The 13,768-nt window shown below is 46.2% G+C and overlaps 1 protein-coding gene across 1 annotated transcript in view; it reads right to left on the reverse strand.

Moving 5' to 3' along the window:
* LOC120989514 (disintegrin and metalloproteinase domain-containing protein 10-like) overlaps positions 1–13,768 on the reverse strand; it is a 257,328-nt gene that overhangs the window by 211,317 nt on the left and 32,243 nt on the right. The window contains exons 4-5 of the mRNA XM_040417664.1: positions 13,340–13,486; positions 1,817–1,902 (exon numbers count right to left, since the gene is read on the reverse strand). Coding sequence (XP_040273598.1) covers positions 1,817–1,902; positions 13,340–13,486 — 233 coding nt within the window. The remainder of the gene's footprint in view (positions 1–1,816; positions 1,903–13,339; positions 13,487–13,768) is intronic.

The following is a 13,768-nucleotide window of genomic DNA, read 5'->3' on the forward strand; positions in this document are numbered from 1 at the left end:
GGGGCAATGTGTGCGGAGGCGGCGGGGCAGGCACTGAGATGAACGCTTCCATTGTGGAAGTGAAGCGCTCATCTCCATAGTGATCTGTTTGTATCGCCGTCCTCAGGACAGCGATACAAACAGAAGGCTGTGCGGAGGAGCAGGGCAGGGAGGTGTGTCCCTTTCCTGTTTCTCTGATAGGCTGCCGGCCTAGTAGTGCCGGCAGCCTATCAGAGGCCGGCGTAGCCGGCGCGATGACTTCATCGCGCCGCCCGAGCCGTACAGCGCTGGAGTCGGGACACAGGCCGGAAGAGGCCTGCATCGCATCGCTCCAAAGAGGTAAGTATAAGTGTTAATTTTTTTTTTTTATATATACAATACTTTGTTTTACTGGCACATGATTGGGGGGGCTATTACTGGCACATGATTGGGGGGGCTATTACTGGCACATGATTGGGGGGGCTATTACTGGCACATGATTGGGGGGGCTATTACTGGCACATGATTGGGGGGGCTATTACTGGCACATGATTGGGGGGGCTATTACTGGCACATGATTGGGGGGGCTATTACTGGCACATGATTGGGGGGGCTATTACTGGCACATGATTGGGGGGGCTATTACTGGCACATGATTGGGGGGGCTATTACTGGCACATGATTTGGGGAGGGCTGTTATTACTGGCACATGATTGGGGAGGGCTGTTATTACTGGCACATGATTGGGGGGGCTGTTATTACTGGCACATGATTGGGGGGGCTGTTATTACTGGCACATGATTGGGGGGGCTGTTATTACTGGCACATGATTGGGGGGGCTGTTATTACTGGCACATGATTGGGGGGGCTGTTATTACTGGCACATGATTGGGGGGGCTGTTATTACTGGCACATGATTGGGGGGGCTGTTATTACTGGCACATGATTGGGGGGGCTGTTATTACTGGCACATGATTGGGGGGGCTGTTATTACTGGCACATGATTGGGGGGCTGTTATTACTGGCACATGATTGGGGGGCTATTACTGGCACATGATTGGGGGGGCTGTTATTACTGGCACATGATTGGGGGGGCTGTTATTACTGGCTGATGAGAGGCACTGGGGGGCTGATGAGAGGCACTGGGGCGCTTATCTGAGGTCTGATTGGGGGACATTCATATTGGGGTCTGAGCTGAGGTGTGATCTGAGGTCTTATTAACATTGGGGATCTTATTGGGGCTGTTAGCTGAGGTCTGATTAACATTGGGGGTCTGATTGGTGGTCTGACCTGAGGTGTAATGAATTTTTTTTTATTTTTATTGTGCCCACTTCCAGCCCGGAGCCCAGCTGCCCAGAGCACTGATCCGGAGCAGCTTGGAGAAAAAGGCCTCACAGTCTCCCACACTCCTGCCCGGCCAAGCCAGCCAGCACCCCTGAGTCTTCAGAACTGTAAGTGTGTGTGTGTGTGGGGGGGGGGGGGGGGGGTTCACACACACTTAAAATTTTACGATATAAACAACTCGCAGTTTACTGAATAAGAATATACCCGGCGAGCAAAAATGCTGTCCCCCCAGATTTTTGGGGGTTCCTACACCCATGCCCATGAGGTCAGTACGTCCAGTGAGCGCGCACTACCTTTGATTGGTTGGTGCTCTCTCCCCTGGATACCCAACATGTCCCCTAATAACCGGATAGGCGTTGCTGCAGAGAAGCACCGGGCAGGGCACATGATAGATGACTGCTGCATCTAAATGTAGCTTTCACCAGCAATTATCAGAAAGGTTTGGTCTGTCTTTATTTGGATACAATCTCCCCTACAGTACACTGGCAGAAGTATGAAAACTTTTAGTACTAACCTTTGCCTTCCACTTAAATTTCTCAAAAAATTCATATTTCTTCAAGGCCAGATCAAAAGATTTAACATCTTTCATAAGAGAGTAGTCTGAAAACAGAAAACATATTTTTATGGAAATTTAATATAAATAATTTGTTAGTAAAAATCTCCTAAACTGTGTTGTATGAAAATACACAAGTTGAGAAAAAAACTGATTCCTGTAATATTTTTCACTCATCATTCTTTGACCACAGAGGGAAAAATATGGTGCAAGATCTTATCATTTGAGTGCCTGTATTTGCTTCTGTGCTTTTTGATCTTGGTTCTGTGGATATTAGATTTGATTCATATCCTGAACCTGAGCATAGGTTAAAGTGTACCTATCGTTTCAGGTAAGTTTTCAAAACAAGCTCTCATATGTGTAATAATTAGGCTTAAGGGAATCGACCTTCGTATCATAGATCCGAAGTCAATTAATTCAAATACTTTGATTTTAATGCTGTATCCATACAGCATTAAAATATATTGGCTCCATGGAGCCAAAGTTCTTCTTGCCCGAAGTCATGAGAGACTTCGGTTAATTTTGCATTTTTGTATGCATATCTGCATATTGAAAAACTATTTAAAATAGCAATCCAAACTGAGCTTTGGTAACAAGGTAAATTACGGAAAAAAGATACAAAACATCCTGCACAGTATGGTGGTAAATATGCAGATGTGCATGGATACATTTATAAAGTTTAGAGCAGGACCTGCTTGACTGAGACCACCTTGGTGCTGGGTAGGTGGGCACAGATGTGTTTTGGTCAAAATATGTTGGCTAAGAGTCTCACATTTTATCATTAGAGTAAGGGGTTAGTCCATATGTTATGTTTGCATCTATTGCTATAGTGCCTTATTTTCTGTGACTTTGGTAACAAGGTACCAGCCAGTACTAAATGCTGTATCCACCAGCATTAGTGAAAACAGAGATGCTGGCAGATTAATCTCTTATATGCAGCGATCAAAGCTGCATATAGGGGGCACCCTGCATATAGCGATGGGCAAAGGGAGGGGGCACCCTCTATCACCCTGCCTTTTGAATGGCAACTCATCTCCCAAAACACAAGCCATGGAAAATTAAAAAAAGTATGGTTCCCAGAAAATGGCTGTACTGGTCCCTAGAGGCTGTTCAATACAAACATTGCGCTTGTAAACGAATCCATCAAAATCTGCACTGCAAAAGCTAAAAGGTGCTCTTTCCCTTCTGAGCCCTGCAGTGTACCCAAACAGCACTTTACGTCCACATTTATGGCATTTCAGTAACCAGTAGGGCTTTAACTAAATTCCCCAGAGATTCAGCTAAAGTTCTTATCTGTATTCTGTGATTAGGACAGGTCCTGTGTATACTGGTAGGACAGCGGCCATTTTGTTTCCCCTGATGATTGCTCCTCTGACAAAACGAGCCATAATAAATAATGAAAGGAAACATATTTATTATAAAGTAATATTTAAGTATTTTCATTTTCTTAATTCCCGGAGAACCCCTTTAAGGGGTAAAATATGGAATATAGTACAGGCAATGGAGTACCCGCAATAGAAGCAGACCACACAGCTGCTATGGGGCCCAGCAGAAACTTGTTCTCTTCCCCGCATTAAAACACTGAATTTTCATGCAGCTGCCACTAGGGGGAGCAAAGTTATTATTACAGCTCCCATGGTAGATAATTAAATTCCTATACACTGAGCTTCCCCTTGTGGTGGTTGCAAACAGTCAGCTAGCTTTGTAATGGAAGGGAAGCAGGACATTTATCAATGTATTCATGGCAGTTATTGGTGTAAATACATTAGAGAAATATAATGTTCAGAATGAGCTCCATATTTTTAAAGCACCTGTTTCACTTGTTAAAACGTAAAAGTCGGATAAAGTTGTCTCGAGGCCAAAGACAACTTGCTTTTAATTACAATTTCTATTCAATTAAACAAGGGGGCCCAGTTGACATCACCCCCAAAACCTGGTCAGGACTCTACCCTCTAGAGCAGGCATGCTCAACCTGCGGCCCTCCAGCTGTTGTAAAACTACAACTCCCACAATGCCCTGCTGTAAGCTGATAGCTGTAGGCTGTTCGGGCATGCTGGGAGTTATAGTTTTGCAACAGCTGGAGGGCCGCAGGTTGAGCATGCCTGCTCTAGAGGAACAACTTTTAGCAAATGAGGCAGTGGAAAAATGGCCCAAGGGTCATTAAAAAGGGTTTAGGCAGAAACCTTTCTGTCCTGTGTTGGGGAGGGGGGGCCTGGTTTGATCCTTGCTATGGGGCACTTACTTCTCTATGTACGCCACTGAAATTAAAATTTCTTCCACGTGATTAAAAAAAATAGTACATTCGTCAGGAATCTGGGATGTTGTTCATGTTCTGCATTGCCTGGGAGTGATCAATGCACGTATACTGAGAAACTAGGTGCAATGAGATCTGTGTATGTCCCTCAGTACAGGTCTTCCAACGTATAAATTAATAAAATATTTTATTCTATATTCTCACTTTTTTTCGAAAATGTTGGATTCCTTAATCTGTGCACATGTTAAATAAGGTACAGGGAACAGGAATAAAACAAAACTTAAAAAGTACTTATCAAACATAAATACAAATGGTCACACTGACCACACCTAACTCAAGGTTTCGTCCACAATGGCTTATTTCAAGGGCATGTGGGTGAAATCCTAGGTAACAAGCGTTTATAGGAATTAATTAGCTGGCGGTATAAAAGAGAAACGCTCATTCATCGGGTAATCGCATCATTCATGTGGTCACAGAAATCATTTGCCGGCAGCAGATCATGCTGTTTAAACAACGAGTCAGTATGGGGACAAGCGATGGCATTAGCAATTGTTCCTCCCCATATTGTAGATGCAGCGGTTTCCTCCCCTGATGAGCAGGTGCTTGCTGGGAAGGAACACTTTCTTCCTGACAATCCCCTGCTCAATTGGCCTGTGTAAAAGGGCCTTAAAGGGGTTTTCTCATCTCAGACAATGAGGGCATATAGCTAGGATATTCCCCCATTGTCTTATAGGTGCGAGTACCACCGCTGGGAGCCGCACCTATATCAAAAACGGAGCCCCGAAAGTGAAGGAGAGCGCAATGCGCATGTGCAGTCCCCCTCCATTCATTTCTATGGGGCCGTCGAAAATAGCCGAGCACTGGCTTGGCTATTGCCGTCTTCCCCATAGAAATGAATGGAAGCATGGGCTACACATGTGCGGCATGCTCTCATTCACTTCTATGGGAGAGGCGGGGATTAGCGCTTGGTGGTGGATGAACCCCAGGAAATCTGGGGTCCTCCAGCCACAGCGCTCCCCACTCCGTTCTCGATATAGGTGTGGGTCCCAGCGGTGGGACCCGCACCTATCAGACAATGGGGGCATATCCTAGCGATATGGCCCCATTGTCTGAGATGGGAATACCCCTTTAAGTCTTCTGATATTCTACCCACAATACTGAAGTCAGGGGTGGGATCCAGTCAATTCTCCCTGGTTCTGTTAAAATAACAGTGGAGTTCAGAGAGCTTTGAAGAAGTGGATTGCTGACCCGGATCCTCCCTTCAGTAAAATTACATCAACAAGCTCTAGTGGGTGCACAAAAGCTGTAGACGCTCATGATTAAGGCAGCGAGATAATAATATCACCACAACGCCTGCGTCTGTGCAGAAGAGATCGGCATGCCTGGCATGCATGCACCTCTCCCAAGCCTCTTCCCACACGTTCAACAGACTCTTACCCCACTGTTCCCTGTGTCTCCCTCCCTTTCATCAGTCAGGTATTTGTCTCTGTGCATTAGTTGTTTATAGTGTATTTATGCACATTTATGTAAACAGATGCCTGTGTTTGCGAGAGCGTTCGTGAATGTTACTTTTGTGGGGGCTGGCATTTTCTGGTTACTGTACAGTCCAGTCCTCTCAAAGTGATTTTTAAAAGGGTTTTCCAATTCTTTAAAATTAATCACCTATCCTTAGGACCACAGATGATCAGCTATTTGTAAGGCCAAATCCCTTTCTGCCATACATACAGGACTGAGCCGTAATAGAAGGACCAACCACTGCTAAACTCAGGGAGATGTGCCTGCTAAGCAACAAAGGGCACACCACTGATATATAGTCTAAAACGGATCAAACTGGATTATGATGGATGATAAATCGGGTGCACCTGCAGACTGTATAGTTCAATCAAGTCTACATCTCCTTGTGACCGCTTTACTTTACTTCAGAATTATGCGCAAAAATGTTGGTGCGTTCTTGGCGCCCCTTTTCACTACATCACTCACCTTGTCGGACAAGTAAAAAACACTAAAACACTTAAGTATGGTGCAAAGTGTAATTTTTCTTACCGTAAATTCTCTTTCCTTTAGTCCAAAGCAGCAGCACCCACGGGGATTTCTAATCCTCCTGAAAATGTAGGACAGGAGATGTCAATTAATCAATTTAACACAGCTCCTATAAAACTGCCTAACTTAGTCCCTCCTATTGTGTACTTCCAACTGAACTTCCAGTCATAATAAACAAATAAAAAAATAACACTCAAGGTAAGTTTCAACAATCACTTTATTGGGTGGGTAAGTATGTGATGCTGCTTTGGACTAAAGGAAAGAGAATTTACGGTAAGAAAAATTACACTTTCCTTGTCGTCCTACAGCAGCAGCACCCACGGGGATTTAGCAAGTAATCCTACAGGGAGGGCTCTCCATTATACCGCGGACTGTATTACCGCTCTGCCAAAAGCCATCTCTCCTGTTTGTCTCATATCCAGTCTGTAATGCTTCACAAACGTGTTGGACGAGCTCCAGGACGCTGTTCTACAGATCTGGTCTATGGGGACAGATTTTTTTCTCTGCCCATGATGTGGCTATAGCGCGAGTAGAATGAGCCTTTATGGGTTTTGGCGCTTCTGATCCATTAAGTTCATAGCAGATAGTTATAGCTTCTCGTATCCATCTGGATATTGAGGCTTTTGTTAGTTTTTCCCCCTTGTTCTTCCCCGAATATGATATAAACAGGTGGTCTGTCTTCCTAAACTGTCCTGTTCTCTGGACATATATTTTTAATGCTCTGCCAACATCCAGGGAGTGAAGTCTACACTCCTCCTCTGAAACCGGATCCGGGGAAAAAACGGGCAACTCAATCTGCTGATTTAGATTCGTAAAAGAAAGAACTTTCGGTTGAAAAGAAGGTAAAGTCCTCAGCAATACTTTATCTTGAAGAAAAATTGTGTAAGGCTCAGCACATGCCAGGGCCTGAATTTCACTCACCCGCTTGGCTGAAGTGATTGCCACTAAAAAACAGACCTTGAGGGACAAAAACTTTATCTCTGACTCTTGAAGTGGTTCGAAGGGAGCATTGCAAAGCTGATCTAGAACCACGCAGAGGTCCTACTTTGGGATCGGGTCGATGACCTGTGGCTTAAGCCTCCTTACCGCCTTGACAAACCTCTGTATTAGAGGCTCCTGTGATAATCTCCTTCCCAATGCAGCTGATAGGGCTGATATCTGGACTTTAATCGTGCCAGGCCTCAAGCCTTTTTCGAACCCCTGCTGCAGAAAATTCAGAATATCCTGAATAGTAGGAGACTGAGAGGGTACTCCATTCTTCTCGCACCAAAGATTGAAGGTTTTCTTGATTCTTAGGTAAGCTCTATTTGTAGAGCCTGCTCTGGATTGTAGCAAGGTTCTTATTACTGCCTCGGACAAGCCCTCTTGTATCAAAAGGGGGCAGTCAACATCCATGCTGTCAACTGCAGGTGGCGTAAATGCGGACAACATCTGTCGCCCTGTGTCACCAGGTGCGGAATCTGTGGGAGCTTCCAAAGGGTGTTCTTGCTCATCACCACCAGTGAGGCAAACCATGCCCTCTTGGGCCAGTACGGACAGATTAGAATTGTTGAGACCTGGTCCCGTCTGATCTTCTGCAAGACCTTTGGGATCATAGGTATGGGCGGAAATATGTAGGCCAGTGTGAAGTCCCATGGGACTGAGAGGGCATCCAACCTCCAGGGGTTGTCCCCCTTGAATAGGGAGCAAAATAGAGGAACCTTTGCATTGTTCCGAGTAGCCATTAGATCTATCTGGGGACGCCCCCAGCGCTTCATGAGCTGCGCAAATATTTGTGGGTCCAATGACCATTCTCCCGGAAGGGGTAAGTCGCGGCTTAGTCTGTCGGCTACTACATTGCTCCTCCCTCTGATGTATACAGCTGACAGCTGTTGGATATTGGCCTCTGCCCATCCAAAGATCCGTTCCGCCTCTTTGAGGAGGGCTAAGGATCTGGTACCTCCCTGGCGATTTAGGTACGCAACGGTGGTTTTGTTGTCCGATTTTATCTTTATGGCTTGATCCCGGACCATAGGGTGGAACTGCGTTAGAGCATTGTAGACTGCTCTCATCTCTCTGAGATTTGACGACATTAGTCTCTCTACTGGGGTCCAAGTACCTTTCACCCTCTGCCCCTTCATGTGGGCACCCCAACCTGTAGCTGAAGCATCGGTTGTGATTTCGGTCCATACGGGAAGGGCAAACGTCCTGCCATTGTTCACAGCCATCCACCACCTCAGGGAGTTTCTTGTCTCCTTTGAGACTATTGTCATTTGATCCAGAGAATTGTTGTCTCTGTCCCATTTCTGTAGTATCTCCCACTGTAACTGCCTCGTGTGCCAATTTGCCCACAGAATTGCCTGGCTGGCAGCAGTCATGAGACCGAGCGTCCTCATCATCTGACGAAGGGATATCGGTCGGATCTGTCTCAACAATCGTATATTCTGGTGCAGAACATTCATCCTGTTCATAGGAAGAGAAACAGTCATTGCCTTGGTGTCCAGGATAAACCCCAGAAACTGCTTCTGCTGGGCTGGTCTGATACTGGATTTCTCTGTATTGACTAACCAGCCTAGAGACTGGAGTCTGTCGAATATTACCTGGAGATGTGCGTTGAGAATCTCCACACTTGACCCCTTCACCAGCCAGTCGTCCAAATATGGGATTACTGTTATTCCTGATTCTCTGAAGCCTGCTACTACTGCTGCTATCACCTTTGTGAAAGTGAATGGGGCTGACGATATCCCGAACGGGAGAGACGTAAACTGCAGGTGATGTAGTTGTCCCCTTAAGAAGACCGCGATGCGAAGGAACTTTCGGTAACCCTTGTGAATGGGGATGTGTAAATACGCGTGCTTCAAATCTATTGTAGCAAGGTAATCTCCTGGGTCCAGTAGATTTAGTGCGGACTGAACTGTCTCCATACGGAATCTTTTTTTGCGTATGAATCTGTTGAGATACCTTAGGTCTACAATAGTTCTCCACCTCATCTGAGGCTTTGGAACTAGAAAAACCTTTGAATACACTCCTTGGAAGATTTCTTCTTCCTGAACAGGTTCCAGAACATTCATCTGAATGAACTCCTTTATAGCCTGTTCTATTAGGCATTGCTTCTGACCTTTTAACCTTTGTGTTATGACATACCTGTCGGGGGCCTGGCCTGTAGCTCTATACGATAGCCATTTCTTACGGCATCTACAACCCATTGATCTTTTACTACCTTCTCCCATTCTATATGAAAGTAGGTCAATCTGCCCCCTACAGGCATACCTTTGGCGTCAGAATTCCAGCTTGCGTCTGGGGGGTGGAGCTCCTCTTCCACGGCCTCTTCTCCGCAGTGTAGAGGCTCCTCTGGAGCTACCTCCTCGTGACACGGATGTTTCTCCTCCATCTGATCTTCTGCGTCCCGTGCCTCTATTGGCTGTGCGAAAGGAAGAAAACCACTTTCTCCTGGAAACATAAGGAAGGGATTTACCCTTCTTGTCTGACAAGTTCTCCATGAGTGTGTCTAGCTCAGGCCCAAAGAGCTTATTTGGGCGATATTCCATGGCACACAGTGTACTCTTAGAGTGGGCATCTGCCCCCCAAGGCTTTATCCATAGGGATCTTCTGCCTGTAGTAGACAATGCCATGGATCTTGCAGCATATCTTGCTTGTTGTACCGATACATCACAAAGAAAGTCAGAGGCCAGAGCTATCTTCTTAAAAAATAATAAGATGTCATCTCTAGGTACCCCCTTATCAATGTCCTCCTCCATCTGGAGAAGCCATGATCTCAGGTTCTTGGCAACCGCATAAGAAGCAAGTGCTGCCTTAGACTGCCCTGAGGCCGTGAGATAACTGCGGCGTAGGGCATTCTCTATCCTCTTATCCATTGGGTCTGTAAAATTAGATCCATCTTCACTTGGCACCAATGTACGTCTGAACAGCTTTGAAATAGCGACGTCAACCTTGGGGGGCTCTCCCCACTGTCTCTCCTCTTCTTGGTCAATCACATACATGGACTTGAACCTTTTATTAAATATTGGCCCCTTATCTGGTGTCTTCCACTCGTTGACCATAAGTTTCTTCACCAAGGGGTCAACTGCGAATGCTCTAGATTTTTTAGGGATACCGTCCTCACCGACTATTTCAGTCTGCACTACACACTCTGGCTCAAGAGATTTGAATAATCTGGACATTCTTTGCAACGGAAATAAATTTATTTCCTGATCACTCTCCTCTGATTCTGAGGAGTTAACTTCGTCTATGACTCTATATTCCTCAAACATGTCGGACTCTCTGGGAGAAGAATCCATTCTAGTAGTAGCCGCCGGTCCTAACTCTGTCTGAGAAGCTCCAGTTTCATTGTCTTTGAACTGCTTAAACGTATCATGTACAAAGTCCTTCATCCATAATAACATATCTTTATTAGATAAGGGCTGATCCTCTACAGGAAAGTCATTAGTTCTGCAATTTAGGCAGAAATAAAATTCACTGCCATCTGGCAGGGGGGTGTTACATGATCTGCACGACATATGTTTTCGCTTTCCAGCGGACTTCCTTGTGGTGGGGCCTCTATCCTCAGAACCGTGAGACATTTTTCTATAATAGAGCAGAGAAGCATTAGTTTAATCTGCTCTAAAATGACTATAACTTACTCCATTATTTATCAGAAAGTTTAAGAACAGAGAAACCACCACTGAATAAGAATACTAACACAACTGTATTGTGAGTGAGTGAAATTTGAGCAACCATCCACTAGATGGCAGCAACTCCCTGCAGCCGGCCAGCTTGAATCTCCCTCACTCGTCCTAGCAAGATATGATTGCTTCCGCAACACAGCAGAGAGCTCCGGAGGTAAAACCAACATTCTCAAGGATTACTTACCTCGTGGGAGCGTGGCAAAAGCGCAGCAGAGCGGCACAGAATGATGGACGCCAGCAACTTTTATCTCTCCCTCCTCCCTGCTAGGCGGCACACGCACAAGACGCACGCAGCCAGTGGGGGAGGTGGAACCACCTGAGGGATGCGCTGCCTGTAAGTTACCTAAGAGCCGCAGCCCTATACAGTTAATGCAGCGTCAGAACTAGCGTCTCCTAATGATATAACAACAGGCAGTGGCGTAACTAGAGTGTTATGGGCCCCAGTGCAAACTTTGGATCGGGCCCCCCCCCCCCCCCCCTTTTTACAAAGAAGCGGCAGATTTTCTTACGAAGGGCTCTTTCCCTTGTGGTTAGTCCGCTGCGTGAATGAGGGCCAAGCTCCATTCCGGACAGCAGAGACACGAAGCAGTAACATGATTGATAATGCTCTTTGCCTCTCTGTGACCTTTTTACTACAAAATCACAGTGAGATAAAGTTGTCACTGTGAGTTTGTAGCAAAACGATCATAGAGAGGCACAGAGCATTATCAATTATGTTACTGCTACGTGTCTCTGCTGTCCGGAGCGGGGCTTGGCACTCTTTCACACAGCGGATTAGCCACACGGGATCTGCTTGTGTTAAAGAGCCCTAAGCCCAATGCATGGCTACACTAACCCAGTCCTAATAAAATCTGGTCCTACCTCATCCAGGGTGTCGCTGGCTTCGGCGTGATATCCACTGGATCCAGAACAAGGTCCCTGTGGTGATAGAGAAAAAAATGAATAATCACATAAGGAAGGGATGGTGACTGCCCCTATGAAATCACCAGCAGGGGGCGCTGTGCTGGCCTGGTAGACTGAGCTATGCCAATGTATAGCAGGGTAATTTAGGACATTTCCCCTAAGTGCTACCACACAGTACTAATGCCCACATTGTGGCCCCTCACAGTACTAATGCCCACCTTGTGGCCTTTCACAGTAATTAAGCCCACCTTTGTTCCTGTCACAGTAGTTATGCCCAGATATGTGCCCCCTAACAGTAGATATGCCAAATATGTGCCCCCTAACAGGAGTTATGCCAAATATGTGCCCCCTCACGGTATTTATGCCAGATATGTGCCCCCTTCACAGTAGTTATGCCCAGATATGTGCCCCCTTCACAGTGGATATGCCCAGATATGTGCCCCTCACAGTGGATATGCCCAGATATGTGCCCCTCACAGTGGATATAGCAAGATATGTGCCCCTCACAGTAGTTATGGCCAGATATGTTCCCCCTCACAGTAGTTATGTGCCCACTCACAGTAGTTATGCCAGATTATTTGCCCCTCACAGTAATGACCAGATACGTGCCCCCCTACAGTGGTTATGCTAGATTATGTGCCCCTCACATTAGATATGCCCACATATGTACCCCTCACAGTGGTTATGCCAGATTATGTGCCCCCCCTCACAGTAGTTGATATATGTGCCCCCTCATAGTAATGCCTTTATATGTGCCCCCCTCACAGTAGTTATGACAGATTAGGTGCCCCCTCAGTAGAGATGCACACTTTTGTGCCCCCCCTTCCCCTTTGCCCCCAGTCTGCAAAAAAAAAAAAAAACATACTTACCCTCTTCCCTGATGTTTCACTGCCACACTCACATCGCGCTGCTGGCTGTACTGAAGGCAGTTTCCCGGGCCTTCAGAGCTCCTCCCACAGCCAGCAGCGCGATGTGCGGCAAGCAGAGGGAGCGCTAGAGCTCCTGCTTCACTGATGATCTGGAGACAGCCCGGCAGTGACAAGAACTGCCGGGCCGAGTGTATGTGAGTGAGTGCGCGCGTCCCCCCTCTTCCTCCTCCCCCTCTCTGCGCAAACCTCCCCCACCTTGCCTCATAATATTAAACGTGTAATGGAGCGCCCTGACGGGGCTGGCATTGTCACTGTACTTCATGCCGGGCCCCGTCACAGCTCTTCATTACATGTTAGTACAGCGGGCCCCCTCCCCCCGCCGGGCCCGGTCGCAGTCGCACCCCCTGCGACCGCGATCGTTACGCCCCTGACAACAGGACACCAGTCCTGAGAGAAATAGCGGAGGGAAAGCAAGATAATAAATAGAACAAAATACTTCCCAACATCTCCCCTTCTCCAGAAGGCTGTCCTTTCCCAGGAAGGACAGAAAAAAACACAATAGGAGGGACTAAGTTAGGCAGTTTTATAGGAGCTGTGTTAAATTGATTAATTGACATCTCCTGTCCTACATTTTCAGGAGGATTAGAAATCCCCGTGGGTGCTGCTGCTGTAGGACGACAAGGAAATCATGTATGACAGATTTTTGGGAAAATGATGTCAGAATTTTCATTAGTTGATTTGCGTCATTACTTACCAATATCTCTCTCATGATACATGTATGGATCCACTGAGCCATTGTTAAGCTGCTCATACTCTATGTAAAAGGTGCCATTTCTTGTTTGGATAGACCCATGAAAATAGCCATCGATCACAGATCCATGACATAATGAATCCTCTTCATCTGAATTAAACAAGAGATGATGTGGGTTATGTTAGTGAGATAGTAAATTGTCAGGGGTGCCCCTAGCCTTTCTGCTGCCAGAGGCGAAAACTGGAACTGTTGACCAATCGGTGCTGCCATTGCAAACTATGCAAGGACACACCCCTAACTGGTAATACCCATCTGTACTTTTATCCATAAACTTCTAGCAGGAATCAGAGAAGAAAGGCACAGAATAGAGTAGTAATAAATGATTCTCCAGAATTGTTATTACATAAGGAATGCAAGTAGATACTAAAGCAG

The sequence above is a fragment of the Bufo bufo genome, chromosome 2, assembly GCF_905171765.1.
Source record: "Bufo bufo chromosome 2, aBufBuf1.1, whole genome shotgun sequence".
NCBI lineage: Eukaryota > Metazoa > Chordata > Amphibia > Anura > Bufonidae > Bufo > Bufo bufo.